At 39.2% G+C, this 18,582-nt stretch overlaps 1 protein-coding gene and 1 long non-coding RNA gene across 4 annotated transcripts in view; one reads left to right on the top strand and one right to left on the bottom strand.

The window, feature by feature from the left end:
* The window catches only part of LOC147873632 (uncharacterized), a 134,201-nt gene that overhangs the window by 65,918 nt on the left and 49,701 nt on the right, over positions 1-18,582 (bottom strand). The window lies entirely within an intron of this gene.
* The window catches only part of LOC110834480 (noggin-3), a 53,845-nt gene that overhangs the window by 30,801 nt on the left and 4,462 nt on the right, over positions 1-18,582 (top strand). For all 3 annotated transcript variants that reach the window (XM_022073675.2, XM_087350233.1, XM_022073674.2), the window contains exon 3: positions 12,294-12,395. Coding sequence is in view for 1 of the 3 variants with exons in the window: in XM_022073674.2 (XP_021929366.1) it covers positions 12,394-12,395 (2 nt within the window). In the remaining 2 variants the exon portion in view is untranslated. The remainder of the gene's footprint in view (positions 1-12,293; positions 12,396-18,582) is intronic.

Here is an 18,582-nt window from a genome sequence, read left to right as displayed (position 1 = left end):
AATTTGGCTACAATTTTATAACAATATAAGTTTTGAATGATATTACTTGAAGTCAATTCTGCACCGTATATGACATAATATATTAAATTTTGTCTCCATACGTTTTTATTATCAAAATTTCTACAAGGTCCCACAATGTGACGTGAGACCTAGTCCTCATAAACCTTTTATCTCACTAAATTGTAATCATACGCGCAAAGAGAACACGGTGCTTGTAATGCGTTCGTTTCCCGAACGACACTGTTTTGGGGAAGTCTGGCCACGAGCCATCCCACCTCGCCAGAGAAACCATGACTGTAAGTACGCTTGCATTACAGCCATAAATTTTAGTAGCCATCGCGTTCACCGGAACTCATTCCACTGCAATATCTTTTCTGTGTGATTAGTGGAAGTAATAAAGACGACATGTGCAAGTGTTCGTTATCGGTGTTCCATTATTAACCAACATTTGAATTTGTCGAGGTGGCACACGCGGACAGCCAGACATGACGAAGGTAACAGATGCATTTTAAAAACTGGTCAGCGAGCCTAATACGAATACTATGACGCGTCATAGCCGAGCATACAAATCCTGTATTTTCATTTTCGTTTCAGTTCTTCCTTCTCGTAAATCCATGTCCGTCATTGAATAGCATCGCCATTCGTGATGTTTCGTGCTTACACTAAAGACACACATAGGGTAATCTAGGAGCTAACGAGTTTATACTAGGGGCAAGCACAGAACCTCAGCTTGGAAGACTGGAGGGAAGCCCTGACCTCCCGAAGGAGAGAAATCGCTCAGCCGCCGCAGCAGCACCGCATCCTGTTGGGACATTCCTTCACATTCTGTGTGGAGCTCCCAAGCGTGAAGGCCTTGCATCGCTCACCAAGCAAAGAATTCCGCATAAAAAGAATGGGCCAGGGAAGCGTCGGGAGAGATCGCCCAACGTCGTCATCAGGGGTGTACAAACAGTCTTTAGTTGCAGCGCCGACTTAATCACTGACCTTCTTCGGGACTGCCTTTCCGGAATTAAACTATGCATGGCTTTTTGCGCCGTGTAGTCTGGTAGAAGATTGCCGACGTTTAAGAGGTGTCTCCATTATCAGGACGATCTGATGATGGAGGCACCAAGAACCTCAGAAACGTCTGTAAAATGAGTACTCCACTGAGTGGAAGCGGTGAATGTGACGGAAGAAATGTTTTCTTACTACTGAGGCCCTCCAACATTCTGAACAACCCATCACGTGTCACCATCCACTGTCTGCCCTATATAAGGTTTCCAAGAATGCCCAAAAATTACATATTCGCCCCCAAGATGGCAACTGCAGTGTTTGCCGAAACGCTGGATAATTGTAAACATTCGACACAGCTCTTTCCCGAATGCCGAAGTTGTAGCCGTGAAAACCCGAGGGCAATAATTACCACACGGGGGGGGGGGGGGGTGTCAGATGCTCTAATTTCTATCAATGCCACTGAGAAAATCGACGTTTTTTCCATAATTGTGTTCCGGATCGGCCGAGCCTTTTGTGTTCTCTGATAAATAACTGTTCAGCTTCGGACTAAATACTAAGCTAATCTAATAATGACAATTTTAAGAAGTACAGAAGGAAAAGCCAAAATGGAGAAAACAAGAAACGAAAAAGGATGGAGAGAGAATCCGAGAACTTTCCGCAACAGATGAAACGGGCATGTTTGAAGAATGAACAAAGAATCCAAAAGAGACTTTTGAACATGCAAGTGACAGGAAAACGCCCTGGAGGGAGAAAGAAATAAAGATGGGCACAACAGATTAGGAAAGATGTACAGTGAAGGACAGGAACTGAAAAGGAGGAGTAACTGGGGGAAGAGAGAGACAGACGCAGAGGCTTGGCTATCGGATGACCCACACGAAGTTAATAAATTTTAGGGAGAAGATTGCCTAAGATGAGATTGCAGGACGCCTTATTCCTAGACATAGCTGCACGTACTTAACCGAAGTAGCTCAGTGGTAGCATATCGGATTTACATTTACAATATCCGCACTTCGAATCCATTACTTTATACGGTATGCACGTTTATTACTCAATTCCTTAATAATAAGCCTTGTAGGTAGATACCAACGCTTCGGATGAAGATACTGCCTCCATCTTCAAGGCTTTCAGCCTTGCAAGTCCACAAGGTATTAGAACCCAAACATCTTCACTGTTTGGAAAACCTCAAATCTCGTACAGTCCTTTTGCTATTGTCACTACTATGCCAGAAACACGGCGATCGCCTGCAACTGCAGGCTTTCCTGCAAAGCAATTATGTTGGAATAGTTGCCTAAGCAGAAGGCGATCTGGTCAAACTACAATTTCTCCAGAAGAAGTCGCTATCAGGGGTGGTGCCCATTCTATTTGCCAGTGATTAAAATTCCCCTACTAATGTGAGTAACTCTTGACTATCGACGTGATTTGTCACCTGAATAGACCTGTCTCTTTGGAAGAAATAACGCATCGGGAACATAACTGAAAATATTTACGCAGCCATTCTTGAGTAAACACGCGTAATGCAAGGGATCGAGGCAACAAAGCATGTTTTGTGCGGTCGGTATTGAAAGTTGTTTATCGTAAATGATGTTTGAATTGCGTTGCCGATCTGACATTGGAAGTCGCAAAATCTCCACTCCTCTTTCTCTACAGTAGTATTTAAATTCATCTGGATAGATTCTGATACCAGCAAGTCTTAATAGCCTAGGACCGGCCACTGAACACCAGCATTTGAAACATACAGTCGCGGACTGCGCAAATAACCTGCACTGTGTGAGATGGAATTAAAACTATGATGAGTAGAACTACTTAAATTACAGAAATAGATTATTGTTTTTCTTTCATCTTGTTGTGCTGGCTCAGTAAGTTTTTCCTGTAGCTATTGAGTCAGTACGTCAAAATAAATAATTTAATTAAATTTATTGTTATTGATGGGGACAGGGGCAGTTTGGAGAAGTGACTGGATATAGACTGGATGGGTTCGATTCTGACAGGAGCAACATTTTTCTCTTCATTACTACGTCTAGATCGACTCTGGGGCCAGCGGACACCGAGGCAATTTGTTCGTAGCGTAAAAGCTGCCGGAGTGTGATTCTCGTTAAACAGTACCAGAATGTTATGAATTCGAAAATTTCATTAGACGATACCGTCATTTTTAGTAGTGGAATTTTCATCAGATGGTAGCAGCGTGTTTAGAGGTAACGTTCTTCTTCAGATCGTACAAGTGTTGACGTTAAACTTTACAGAATTTCAAAAGATAGAAAGCAAAGATGCAGGAGGAAAGAACCAAAGAAGAGCGAAAAAGGGGAGGTGGTGTTTTTAATGTATGAACTTCTTTAACAGTTTGGCAGGAGTACGATGTTAAGAGCGATTCATTTCCGACTAATAATAACATTCATAATTGCATAATTCATTAATTATCAGTTTCTCCAATGTTTATGTTGTTTTATTATAATTTTCTAGTCTTCAAATGGCGTTTATAGAAGAAAATGACTTATCAAACCTCGTTGTTGGAGCCGTTTATATTTGCAAAGGCCCCACGTAACGTATTTAATATTAAGATAGACAAATATTTGTATAAACTGAAATTACGAAAGCTGTGGTGACACATACGTATTTTTATGTCAATAACCAATTTATTTGTGAATATATGTAGCTTTTGCTGCTTGTGTTTTAAACCTACTCCTTCATTCTCGAAAATGAATCGCTTGTAAGCCACTCGGTGCAAAATAACGAGTTTTACGTACAGAAGCAATCGATTAATTACATGGAAGAGATACAGTTGTGTCTTAGTGAGACATTTTGAAATTCTTCTCATGAGAACTCTTCTCGAACAAGTTATGTAAGAGAGGACAGTGCTATTAAATTTACGATGACGACTGTATATGATGATTTTTTGATAATTTCGAAGCAAACATTCAGACCTACGTGCATATAACTTTCCTTTCGTTTTATGGGTTGTATGACCTGAATCAGGAATATCAAAACCACTGCAGTCATAGATTTTTCATGCGGCTAGACTCAGTTCTCGAATTATACAAGATGTACGGTCACAAATGACACAGCTTCAACAGGTTTTAGTTTTCAAATACATGTCAGCTACTTTCGCGAACGCTGTTTTATACTTCAATTAAATAAGCTGGAATGTGTTTAAATTAAATTCACATTTGTTTATACTTGTATGAAAACAGGAGAACGGAACGTGTATCTTACTCTTAAGCTCAGAATTAGGTGGTTCAAATGTTTCCCACCCAAATCCACGTGGTGGCCCCCGGAACAGTGGCGTTTTCATTTAAGCAGCTCTTAGCATACACCGACTTTGACGTGCTTGACCTGAACCGTGAAAAAACAGTGTAGCAGCGGTGGAATAATACTCACAGGGAAAGAAACTGAATGATTATGAGACAAACATGTCCCAGCGCCGCTTTGTCCACCACAAATCACACATGGACTCCTCTAGACGCAAACCCGGGACTCTGCCCATACGTTATTGTACCCTGACTGTAATTTCATGTGTCAGATTTCTGAAAGAGCTAATCGGATTTAGGACAGGGCTGAACAACGTGTTAGAACGTTCATAGACATCTTCAATTTTTCAGTTTAACGCTTTAAGCACAGTGACAGTTATGGTGAACACTTGTTTTAAAGTTTAGTTCATTTTATCCAGAAAGTGCTTTTAATGGTTTCATATGATTATCAGATAAACAACGATTATTTCCCTAACAGCATCAACAAACTGATCTTTCTAATAGGAAAGCTATAATTTTCACTGAGGCACGAACTAACTTTTAAATACTATTTAGATGAGCTTCGTTCGTAAAAGTGATAACATTCTTAATTACAGTAATTTCACGTGTTTCTTTTTTAAACGGGCGTGACACATCGCCTCTTACCCGACCACTCAGGGTGTTTGAGAACAAAGTTCTGAAGTAGTTATTTAGGTGGAGAAAAAGTCACGTAACAAAGAAATGGAGATAATTAAATAATGAGGTCTTTAATCATATCCACCGTTCAATTAATGTTATTAGGATAATTAAATCAAGAAGGATCCGATAGACGCGACATGTAGCGTGCGTGGGGGGAAAGTAAATCACACAAAAATTTCGTTGGAAACCATTAAAGAAAAAGATAATGTAGTACACTTAAGCCTAAGTTAGAGAATAATATTAAAACGGTTTTTAGATTAATTGCATCAGACGATTGAGACTGGACTCTGTATTTCACATTTCGTTGAATTGTCCACAATTAACGTCCACGGTCATTGAAAAAAATATTTCACCAAACACGTTTCGCATGTTTTCATACATCTTCAGGGATACGTAACATAACATTTTCTAACCCAAAGTTTGTAGTTATTTAAATTATGTTACGATAACCCTAATGTTACACGCGGGTTGTATTCAACTCGTGTATGACGGTGTCCAACTGTCGCATTTTGTGAACACGGTAATGAATATACTAACTTCATAAAAGCTGGGTGTTTCTGAGAGGCTCAGTAACTATCTAATAGTCAAAGAAGATTCTTACCATGACTTTAATGTTTGACGCAGGATGTGATGTTAAGTCTAAAAAACTTAATATTGCAGCAATTTCGTGACAACAACGGATTACAAGCGTCACCGGCTTTCCATTTACATCCAGTTTTGTCACCAGCTGTTTCTTTTATTTTATATATCCGCAATTCTTAATTTGTGTATACACCAGAAAAAATCCTATGGCTTTCGTACTGAGAAATTCACAAGGCTGTAATGGCATCCGAAACCAGTTTCCTTGCGACGGGATTACCTTTGTGGTATAGTTTCTTTATTGTGAAACTTGTTAAATGTTGCGTATTCTTTGTGTTTAGTAAAGGAATAAGCAACTGAGGCTTTGATGAGTGTTAACAGCTGCCGCTGTACCACTAACCTCCAATTTCTCACAAGGTCTTCGCCAACTGTCGTCTTTTTCAACGACGTAACCCCCTGCGGTTGTCTAGGGGCCGACTACTGAACTAGTGAATCCACACGCGAGAGAGAAGTCAGAAAAGTTTCAGAGCCGCCGCTGTAAAACCTCTTTTCCTTCTAACGCAACAAGAAAAGAAGCGACTGTAGATTATTACTGATCCCAAGTACGTTGTCACGCTGAAACATGTTTTTGGCCTTGTAACGAACAAATGTCTCTTCGTCTCACACGAGTGTACCAAAAAACACAATACATGGCGCCCAGCTTGGTCAGTTTCACTGACGCCAGTCGATTATGTTATGCACAGGAAGGAAAGGATCATTATAAATACGTCTAGTCCCTTTTGTTGCGACACACCGACTGGCCATGCTGCAAAAACGGAATAAGCGACAGTCCCATTATCTTTTATATAAAACTGAAACTGCGTTTGATTGTGTATGTAAACTCCCTTCTAACTCAAAAATAGACAAACCGATTTGCACCAAACTTGGCATGCTTATTCATGAGAGAAATATAATAATTCAGGAAGGTTAAACGCCGGAAAAATTGTCCTGAGTTCGAGTCCAAATGAGGGCGGTTCTTGTAGCTCAAAAACTAAGCAAGACCAATGTTGTTTGTTTCGGCAACGAGATTACAGGAACCAAGGCCACAATCTCGATCAACTATCCTGGGTTCGAGTCCCGATTAACATTCGTTTGGAGATTTTTTCCTGTGATATTCAAGGATCAGGCCTGTGGTATGCTTTCGGGCAATGAGTGATCACCCTGACGATGGAGGCAGCATGTACCTCAGAAACGCCGGTCAACTTCTACCAGATTACACGGCCCAACAACCCAGAAGACAGCCATCTTGAGACCCACCGCCGTGAAAACCTCAAATTCTACACAAATCAGAGAGAGAGAGAGAGAGAAATTAATACAGAACTTTAATAAACGGTAGACCTTAAGGAACGTGTAAGTGATCATTTGGGAGACTCAGACAGAAGGGGAATATAAAAAAAATCGGATATGGTGGTGTTAAGTGAATTCATCTGGCTCAAAGATAAGGGGCCAGTGTGTGGGGTCGTGCCAACACGGTAATGAAATTTTGGGTCCTATACAAGGCGAGAAATATTTTTACTAAGTGGACAACTATCAACTTCTCAAGAAGGATTCTGCTGAACGCGGTCACTTCTACCACCACGACAGCCGCTATGTACAGGTGCAGTATTATGCCTGATCGTATGCAGCAGCAAATCGTAACAATTTCTTAAAGGGTTTACATGATAGCAGATTTTCCCTTCATTATTTATTTTTCTCTGTCGATATCTTGCTCTTCCGTCCACCCATTCCTTCCCTCCTCGTCTCGTCTCATTTCTTCCTTTGTTTCGTTTCTTCGTTTCTTTTTGTGTGAAATGATTCGGCACAGGTGTTGCACGTTTTGAAAAAAATGAAACATTACTGCCAACTGAATTTCGTGTTCCATCTAGATTTTAGCTCTCACGGAAGTGGACTTGAGTGAGTCTGGTTCTCAGGCAGTTGGCGCATTCAGTTTACTTCGCTTTTGAATCGTTAAAAGAAACAGCCAAAATATTAAATCAAAAACACGTCTGGAGTATTTGTGTCGTTGGCAGGCGGAGCTGCGAGCCTGTGTTTACTGCTGCTGGCGCCACGGGCAAGTCATAATATCGCAAGGTTGGCCGACCATATGGCCCATACACGCACTGCAATACGCGGTTTTTGCCTATTTATATGGGCCCTCTCTTATATGCTTCTGGGAACACTTTAGTATGGAATTACATAGACCAGGGATGTCAAGCGACATCGCCTGCCAGCCGTATAGTCAATTTATAGGTTAGGTTAACCAATTCGAGAGTGGTGGTAACTATGTGTACCACCTGCATAAACACTCAGTAATTACATTTTATTAAGAGATTTAATAACGTTTATATTCTGAAATGAAATAATTAAAAATAGATAGAATAATTGTCCTAGTAATTATCGATCTGTTAGTGGATTTACGTGCCTGTAACCTTGGTCAGCAGGCAAAAGTACAAATCAGAGTGACCATGGTTGCCTTTCGCGCTTTGGTTTTGATTATAATACCGATTCTGATCTTAAAGGAAAGAAAGACAATATGTCTTTGAATGTATCAGAAGGACTGAACTAAATATTTGTTTCCCTTTACCCCTACTTAATTTTTCCTACTTATATGTAGAACATGTGGCAATCGGTGTGAGTGACGTATTCTTGCTACGAAGATGCTGTATTTTGGAGGCGAAATACATTTAATACAGGCTTATAATGACACGGCCATTTGTGCTTATTATTGCTTAGGACATGGGCATCGAACATGTACCCCTTATCCAGCAAGCAATATCGTCTGCAGGTCTGCCTGTTACAAGTACATTACTAACCAATCTACTAATTAAAGCCCCTGCAACAATTTCTGAACTCACGGATGGCCAAGAAACACGTCTCAGAATAGCAGGAAATACTAAAAAGTGTGGATGCGCGACTTCTTGAAGGTGGTCGACATTTTTTATGCATCTACTATAAAGCTGTTCCGTAGGTTATCTATAACCAATACAAATTTTAAAAAAAAACATCTCTGTCCTGTCGTATTGACGTCGTCAAACCTTACAATTACTGCTGTAATCAGGGCTTGCTTGAAAAAAGCAAACATGTATTAATCGTAGAATGTCATAACTGTATGATGTGAAACTGAACACGTTTTCAAAAGTAAAAACAAGCGAAGCAGTAAAATAATTAGACACTGCACGGCCTTGTATGAGTTGGTAGTCTTGTTTCACTACACACGCAGTCTGATGAGGTGTGATACCGCTGAGATAAGTTTTTAGACGACTAGACTGACTTGCAGTCTACCGCCTGTTTGTTCACCTCCGTTACCTAATAACCCTCCCCATATAGGGGATTCACCCTTTGAAGCCCAGACATAACTTCATGTAGGGTGCACCTGTTTTAACAATAAATAACAATCCATGTTACCACAGCGGGTTTCATATGATTCTCAGAATGAACAGCTCTGGCGTCTATAACATTACTGACATACTAATCTCTGTAGTCGAGACGAGTTGTGTTTTTTTTTTTGTTCAGGTGGGAACTTAATTTTTAAACAATATTTAGATTAGCTTCGTGCTTGAAAGGATCAAAACAGAATATGCATACAAACTTTTAACACACTTTAGGTAGCATTACTAACATTCTCAATTAGTTGTTCTATTACAGCTCGATTTTTACTTTACTTAACGACTTTTTGTCAAATGCGTTGACTAGCGCCGAATAAGAAATAACATGATGGGTTTGGGAGGATATAAAAGGAAGCGACAATGATCAATTTAAGGCACTATTCCAGCGACAACTTTCAACTAACTCCATGGAGTAAAGCAGAGTACGCTCAACTAGTAACGAAATTGAATCAAAACGCTTATTACCGCGTTCACAAGATCCCACCATCTGTCCCTTTCCCGAGCCAGATGAAAGCAATCCACCTCCGAAAAACTATTTCTCTCAAATAGATATTAACATTTTTCTCTTGTCAACACCTAAGTTTTCTCTTCCCTTCAGGCTTTCAACTAAAATTGTATGCACTTCACACCTCTCCTTGCGTGCTGCGTGCCCATATCATATTGATTTTATCATCCTAATAATATTTAGTGATGAGTAAAATTTATGGAGATCCTCATTTGCAGTTTTCTAAAGCGTCCTGTCACTTCATCGGTGTTAGATTCCAATACTTTCTCCTAAGAAAAGCAGCGCCCTGTTCTCAAAAAAATCGTTCTGGTACCTCCCGAATACGAAGCAGACACATGAACGTCGATAATGTGAGGCTTATTTTAGGCTACATGTAGATTTGGTTTTTCTTGCCAATTCTATTTATAGCGTAAACATTATTATGTTCTTAACCGCCAGCAGTCTTCGAGGCATCCTCCGTTCTTGTCAATCATTACACTTGTCGGCATGAATTGATGTCATTCATCTCCGGGCGAATGGCATCGCATGCCATGTTCTTACGTTTCCTCTGCCTGTCGCGAGTTAACATTCAGCTCCTCACAACGACAGAGTCTACTTCTTTGTTTTCTGTATGTGCTGTAATTAGTTATAACAACTATTAATTATAGCATAATACATATGTATTTAGAAATACTGATGAAGACATTGTACACACACTTCGACCCTAAAGAGACGATACGTTCCTCTGAAACGTCGGTAATCACCTACAGGACTAGATGGTATCACAATGCAGAAAACCACACTCGACACTGCAGCAGATTCGGTGGTACGGACACGAACTAACAAAGAAGAGTTTTACAGCAGATCGTTTTGCAGTGAACAGATAATTTTTGCTCATGGTGACGGGATGGCAAATAACAAAGAGATCATATGCGGGAACGTGACGTATAACTAGTTTAAAATTTTTTAATCTCCTGAAGATGGTTTCAATATATTTAAATAGTGCATGTGGCTACACACCAAATGAGGTACACATTTGTATTGTTCCTTTTTTAATTACCTTGTGATCCGTGGGCTATAGATCGGTTAATATTTGTATTTCTGTTACTATGACGAAGCTCTTTAAATATATATTTCTGGCTAGTGACTTGAAATTTTGGTATGTCTTCTTCGACGCAACAAAGGCTACGTGTGAAAAAATATTGTATCCGAAATAAATTAAGATGAAGACAGATGAACGATGTATGTAAAATTTAAAATAAAGTGAAACGTGAGGGAAATTTTCCACTCTTGATACCAGATTGACAATATTCTACCGATAATTATAACATTTATTTTTTAATTTTTCACCGTTACGTCATATGGATTACATGTGTGTACTTTGCCAAAATGCTGCTTACAGCTCCTAGACTATTTAAAGAATCTTATGCTCGGATTGGCCACTGTATTGCGACTGAACTTTATAAATGAGAGCCACTTTGGATAACAACAGTGGGATAATAACGGCAGTGTAAACACTAAATCCTCGCAATAAACAAGACACGTGTAAGCACTTCTGTCCAAGTTTTGTGGTCCCTCGTGATATTTCTATTTATCGTGTCGACCTTGACTGCGGAATTCTATATAGTCCTACGAGCTTTATGCCACTGTTGCCCTCAGAGGCGCCTGGACAGCGCCACAAAGCAAAGTGAATGCATTTGACTGATCAACTGCTGTTAACCAACCTCTGACCCACCAAGCCTTCACAGCACAATTATGACTGCATCGAGTCATGTCGGAATGGGAAGGAAAATGCTGTTGTTTCAATTACTGGGACTCCCCACAAGTATTTATAGAACATTAGCCATCTCACATTAATTTAGGGGCCCAGGATGAATTCCCCGCTGGAGTGGAGGTTTCCGCCGTTTCTGTCTAGAGCTGATATTCCCAGCTACAAGGGTGTTGTGCCCTCTTTATACCCTTAAGAATCCCAAAGGACGCAAAAATCCCGTCTTTCTAATTTTAAACTACAGTTACAATTTATTTTGCCTGAGACCGCTTTGAGCATAGGTTAAAACTCTACTGGTTTCAGAATATTGACGACAGTATTATATCGAACGGGTTAGAGCAGCGTTAACGCACTACAATTAGATCCAGGAAGTACCCGGTTCAAATTCCGACCGATTGCCTCTGATTGTGACTGGTTTTCATCACCTAGTTTTCTCCAGGTAAATTCAGGGATATTACTTCCAAGTAGGTCATGACCTAGACTTTCCAGATTCTTACCAACCCATCTCTCGATTATCTTCCCAATTCCCTCTACACTACACACCCATTCGAATACAGTTTAAGCAGCTTTGTCGTACAGCCTAACACACGAATCAGTCAATAGTGCAGGATTTAATGTTTTCACGGCGGTGAGTAAGAAGATGGCTGCTTCTGGGTTGTAGCACTGTGTAATCTGGTAGGAGTTTACCAACATTTCAGAGGTCCTTGCTGCCTCCATCACCAGGGCGATCATACTACATTTAACGTCACCGAAGTATAAGTCCAGTAATGGGAAATCCCCTTACATAATCATACCCAGAGGCAGAGTGGTTACAGCAGCCAATTATTTAAATGAAATTCTTCTGATTTTCAGCTTGGAACTCCGATATAAAAGTTGTTTTGAAGTTGAATTACGTAGACGGACGAGACCTCAACACCATGCGCTTATTTTAATAACATTGTAAATTGCATAAATCCAACAAAAATCTCGATTCCCTTTCGAAATGTGTCGACCTTAACGCGAGATACCAGCGCTATTCGTTTAACTATATATCTCGTGAAGCAGGTCCACCGTTTTGTCTGTATCTGTGATTAATGTACAAGTTTCAGTGTTAGGAAGTCTGAACGGGATATCTTGTGCTATAAATTCACCATCCTTGTCCATAGGGTCTTCGGCGGGAGGGAGCTGTGAGCTGCGAGGGACGGAAATTCTCTGAGAGGCGCCGTGAAACCCAGCACAAACTACAAGACGACCATTGCATCACATATGTAAGCACATTCTTTATTCCGATGTTGCCGAATTTACTTCTCATACAGCATTTAATTGGAGTTGGTGAGAGCGTTATTCACAGCATCCTGATCCGCATCGCACCATTTATAATTACACGACCAACCTCTGCAATCAACATCCTGGTACTAGAACTTGAATCACGGAAGTTTGCTGTTGCTGGACGTGCCCAGAGCCAGAGTATATCCAACTACATTTTCTTGGGAAACATTGTAAAATTCGAATGTCGCTATCTGGGAATATATCACGTAGACAATCGCTGGCGAGAGGCGGTCCTCAGTTTAGAGGCTAGGCTTGAGGTCAGCGATCATTTACTGCATAATTTTGTTTGTCAGAAAACAGACGAAGGCCGCGGAATTAAAAACATAACATGTTAATGTATTAAGTTAAACGCCATATCCGTGTCTTCATAGTTTATTTAACTACGCTTTCTCACTACATCGATTAAAGTGAATTAAAGTTATAACCGTCGAAATTCAACGGGCAGTAAACATGATTTCTACATTTCACCAAAAAGTAAATTTTTGTAACTTTAGAGATTACACTTTTCAAGTTTTCCTATGGCGCGCTATGTGTTTCTGACACACCTGTGGCTGATTTTCTAAACGGAAAAAGTCATTAATGTTCTCGGGGTTTCCTATCCAAGTGGGACATTTACTTTTGTTTACAGCAGGTTCTAACTCTGCGTTTAGCTTTATAAATAATAAAAATCTACAATTATCCCGCTGCTGTCTGTACAAGAGGAGGAATCTGGAGGAAATGGTAATTTTTCTTATGAACTGCCATTCGGCAGAAATTGTCTGTATTTTTTTTTAGAAACCGCTGTAATTAATTTTCAGTAATAGAATAAGTCGACAGTTTTCCCGCATTATCTGTCCGAAACGTCCTTTGCATTTTACATTTTTCTCTCGGCAGCGATTTAAGGTTACTTCATGTACCAACCAGGCCGACTAGTTTTATAAAGAACGTGTGTATGCAAATACCCTATTTCCTGACGGTTACAAAACAAGACAGTTATGAATATATCTTGAGACAACGAAGGAAAACTTGATTACGTATAATTGAGCCATCTATGCCCATCTTACTAGGCTAGATACTGCGTTTTGTATTCTTTTTGAAATGGTTACTTTGCTACGGCTTTGATAATCAATTTTATGGCCTGAAGGGTTTCATTCAAATGCCTTGGTAACTTTAAAAATCCAGTTATATGTTAAGTGCACTTAAATGTGATTATCTCACTGTTAATGTTTTGCGATGGTGATATCATAACCGAAGTAGTTCAGATGGCTCAATTACGTATAATTATGCTGTACCGCGGTGTACCTTAACAGACCTCGCAAGCAACCTTGCTTCATGTGGAATGTTTGTATTTCAATGTAACTATGACACAGGTCCGATCGATGTTACCGCACATTGGTTCTTATTTGTAACCCACCTGCTTCAACACGGAATAATTAATTATATTTTCTTTTCATAGACTATAGAGGTTATGTATGATTCTCAGAGTAAACAGTGATTACTTTCTTAAACAGAATAAACCAGCTGATAGTTAATGGAGACGCGTTGTGTTCTCTTAGCGGTACGGACTGAATTTCTAACTATAATTTAGATACGTGAGATACGAAAGTATTAGACAAAGAAATTAATACTTTCGTCACTGAAATCGCCGATGTCATGAATATCCCATACTTTACCCTATGCTGACACGATTTGTGCTTATAGCCCGTAGATTAAATTTAACGCTGTAAATGAGAGCAGTTCACAGTGAACTTGTTTTATGAGTTCGGATTGTTGCAGTGTTCGTTTAATACACCAGCATTAACATCTCCAACCGTCGTTTAGTTGTACCGTATTTTCTACTGCTGGATTAACGCTGCAATTTATTTTCCTTTTTATTCATAAATTCAATTCTAAGTTTATCACGCGAGTGTAAATTTCGAATTATAATACTGAAATAAATAACATTCAACACAGAATTGCCAACTTAAAAGAAGCAGCAGCAATAAAACCAGAGTATGTTACACTTCCAAACTTTGATATCTAGCAAATGACAGGTTGTTTCTAACTGAAGCGCAGATTCACAGAAATCAAAGCCGTAGACAGGTCTAAATGTTCACTGATACGTACAGACAAACGAAATTTGTGTTAAACTCTCGGGAAATTCAGTACAAGTACCCTGGTTAGATGTGTCTGAATTGTTATTAATTTTTAGTATTTGTATAACAATGACACTAGCATCTATGTAAATAAGACTTGATTTAATGTATGCTAAATCATGTAACAAAGTAACCCAGTTTTATTCTGAAAATATAGTTAGTCGGTAAAGCATGCGTTTTGGGTTTAGCTGTTATATTAACGCTAACAACACGATCAAAAATAACTTTTAGACCTTCTGTTTTACAATAGCTTATCCTCCTACTAGCATTCAATCCTCACGATTGATTAGATTCGTGAACTCAATAAGTTTTTCCACTGTTTACAGACATTTAACATCATCACTTGTAGAGATTTATATAAAACAATAAATTCTTCAATTCCCATTACATATGACAGTTATCTAGAACGAACAATAACAAACACCAAGTGATATTCTTAATGCCTACGTATTACATCTTCCGCATAATCCAATGCTGATAACACAGATTATTTAAGTACAGAGCAAAAGAATGTCGTAAAGCTATATTGGAGGGAAATGCCCGTTTAAATTCAACGGGGAGGGACTCATTTCTTGTCTTCTTCCCTTGCAGCCTTTCTATCTTTTCCTTATTCGTCTTATCCTTTCCAGTCCCTTCCCTCGCTGTATTACTTTCCAATTACTTTCAGTTTAAAACAACATTGAAATCTGAGTTATTCAATCGATTTCGTCACCTATCTCGTGAGTGCACCTGAAAGAAGTATTTGTAAAATAGAATAATTTACCATACAATATCGTTCTGAGAACTTTAGGGCCTTTGTGAGCTCTACTGAACACGCACCAAAGCAAGCAAACATCAAACTAGGTTTTATATAATACAGGTATACGAAGTAATATATAAACTTTCAACCAAGGTAAAATTGACAACAATAAACCAATGTTGCAACTTATCGGTCGATATTTTATTATACTGAGAATGATTTCCTCAATTAAAAAGATCCATAATGTACAGAAGTTTATTTTAATAACGACATTTCCAATTGACTTATTATCACCGAAGGTAAAATGACACGAAGAAATATGAAGTTCTGTAAGAAACGCAGCACACAGATTAACTGACTTTGTATTATATATATAAAATATAAAACAAAAGCAATAGCTAGTCATAACCACAATTAATGATACTGATCACACAACGAATAATGACTTACAAGTACCATAATAATGTTGCTTATTAATGTTATTTTGATTAGTGACTTGTTAAAACCATTACTGTCAAACGTTAAGTGTTGAGCTCATGGTGGGTCGAGCCCAGTATTACATATTACATAAGTTTAATAACTGACGGGTACATGTACACTGAAGAGTTAATGTTGATGGACAGGTGAATGGATAGCACATGGATGATGATATAACCACGACCGTACAAATAAAACAAGTTTTCTCTGCAAGAGAGACTGCATGGATGCTGTTGTGGCCGAGTCGGATAATGACGACGAAAGTAGCAGTTTTAAGTTACATGAACATCAAACGACCCGAGAGGACTGGACGCTCAAGCGGCAGTTTCCAGAAAAGTTATTAATTATTTACACACAACAGTTGTAGGGCACTATACATAAAATCCTGTACAAAACGGAAATCTGGCTTTATCGAACAGTTTCCGGCTCCAAGACTACAGAGCATTGGTCGCCAGCCCGCTGGCGCAGAAGAGCCCCCCCCCCCCCCCCCCCCACATGACAGTACTTTCCTTATACATAATTACTAATCTTCCTGTCATTAAATACTAAAAGACGTTGAGAAACTTCCTTAATTGAAGAAACTAACCACAAATTTATGACGCTATATGATCTATGCCGGTTATGTACTCCCGATCATGGAGAAAGGACGACGGTTTTGGCCGGGAATGGTGAGTAAATCCTGAGCACGTCGGTCTTTGTCGAAGTTCAAATAGGATAAATCCCAAATATACGAATTACTGAGCAAAATCTGTTTGAAAATATAAAATGTGAAATATCAGTGGGATTAAGAAGACAGATGATGCGACTGTTACTTACTTCCAAGGACTCGAATTTATTTGTGTCAAAATGAATAGCCCCAAACTCAATGAAGGGCCTCAATGAGGGACACTTGAAGGTTAAGACAGTCTACACACAATTTCCTGCAGAATAGTCTGTCAAAATGGAGAGTTACGCCCATTGTTAATTAGATGTGTAGTTCATTCATTACTTCTTATACGGACAATCAAAGCGTAAGAAATGTGCATAATTTGCCTACCTCTGCTGTTTGCTGCTTGGCAGTCGATCGATCGATCGATCACTCGTCTCTCGCGACACCACGCCGAGTGCAATTCTTATTGTCAGGGGTGACCGATTTTGAGGTCGTGCAGAGTAGTACAACCTCCACATCAAATTTCATCCAAATCCGTCTAGTGGTTCTCGAGTTGAATCGACTGGACAGACGGACTGACATGTCCAGCCCATTAATGTGTTCTCGCTGTGCACTTCGTGCAAAGAAAGCATAAAACGCGTCGAAGAAGTAGCAAGCCGGATGTAGGGGTAACAGACGGAGCTGTAGCTGGCGAATATCTGTTCAACACTTAATATATCCGTGCGTGCCGCCAAGCCGACTCGGCATTTATTACAGACTTGTCGAGAATTTCTTTTCTCTTCAAGGCCGGTCGCGCTGAGGAGCAGGCTAGGTTCTATTTTCATTCCGGTTAAATATTCCGCGGCACAGAAGCGAATTCCAGACATGTCATAGCAAAGGTATTTTCCCTTCCGTTTCTTTTGTCTACAAAACAAATAAAAAAGTCTGTTTCTTGCCCTAAAATACTTTCATAACAAGTGTGTTACAGAGCCCCGAAGCGCAGTTAAAGAAAACATGCAAGAACAACCACTGCTCCACGAAAATGAGAATAATTTACAAGGACACAGGACAGAATTACACCTAAAAAATGCATTAATACTAAAAAAAATACTAAATACTTTTTATTTCTCAGTATTAACAGATAAATGTGTAGACAATGTATACTGTTAATCGTAACGGGATCACGTGTTTTCTTTCTGTTGTTTAAAATATAGTCAAGGCTTCGTGCTTAGATATTAATTTCATAATTTAAGCCGAAATTAAAAAGAAAATTAAAGTTAATATGATTAAATATAAAATTATGGACTTTAGAAAATTCAGTAAATGATTTAAATGTCATGTCATGTCTAATGATAAAATGTAAAAATAAAAAGGCACATACAGAATATAGTTGAAGTAAAGGAGGTGAACTCATGAAATATATATCCTTGTCAAGATTTACAGGTCTAATGGTGAATTTACATGTTTAATGATGCAACGAAGAAACCTTCGAATTATCCCGCTACAAGATTAACATCAGCAACAGATTCACAAATATGAAACGCATCTGGACAATATGTGATCTCCGAATATACCTTTTGATCCTTCACTAGTGTTGACCCTCCTTCTTTCAAGAACACGTCCCAGAATAAGAGACTAAAATACTTTTTAAAAGGCAGATATGTAATTTATGTAAAGAGAGAAATTATCGGCTCGTTTACCAGTTATTCTATTTCACACTTTCAGTAGAACGCAGTTCATGGAACAGGCATGAAGCATGCATGCAGACTTGTTCTTCTGCATTCACGCTAACAAGCCTATGAAGACATTCTTAAATGATAGTAACTCATTCAAATAATCTTCTCATTAGAGCGGTTACTAAGGCTGTAGCAGCCTGTAAAATGCTACAAATAATAACTCTTTCTTCAAGACCCAGGTCACGAGGAAGAAGCCCGTTTCGTACGGTTCTCTGAAAGTCACTGGAATGCCCACAGCATGCAAGCCATCAACTTTATCTTCATCACGTTCATCTTATTATTTACCGCCACGTACTGCTTCTCCTTTGTCCTCTTTTCGCCAGTCTCTTTCTCCACCTCCTACATTTTCCTTAAATTCCTCTTTTCCTTCAATTTCTCCTCTGCATAATTTTTGTTAATCCCCTTCAACTTATTCTACTTTCCTCCTCCACC

This window comes from Zootermopsis nevadensis, unplaced genomic scaffold (genome assembly GCF_977971745.1).
Source record: "Zootermopsis nevadensis isolate Lab colony 2312 unplaced genomic scaffold, Znev_1.0 Znev_ptg000017l, whole genome shotgun sequence".
NCBI lineage: Eukaryota > Metazoa > Arthropoda > Insecta > Blattodea > Termopsidae > Zootermopsis > Zootermopsis nevadensis.
The sequence above is the reverse complement of the archived record's forward strand: the minus strand, read 5'-3'. Positions and strand labels throughout refer to the sequence as shown.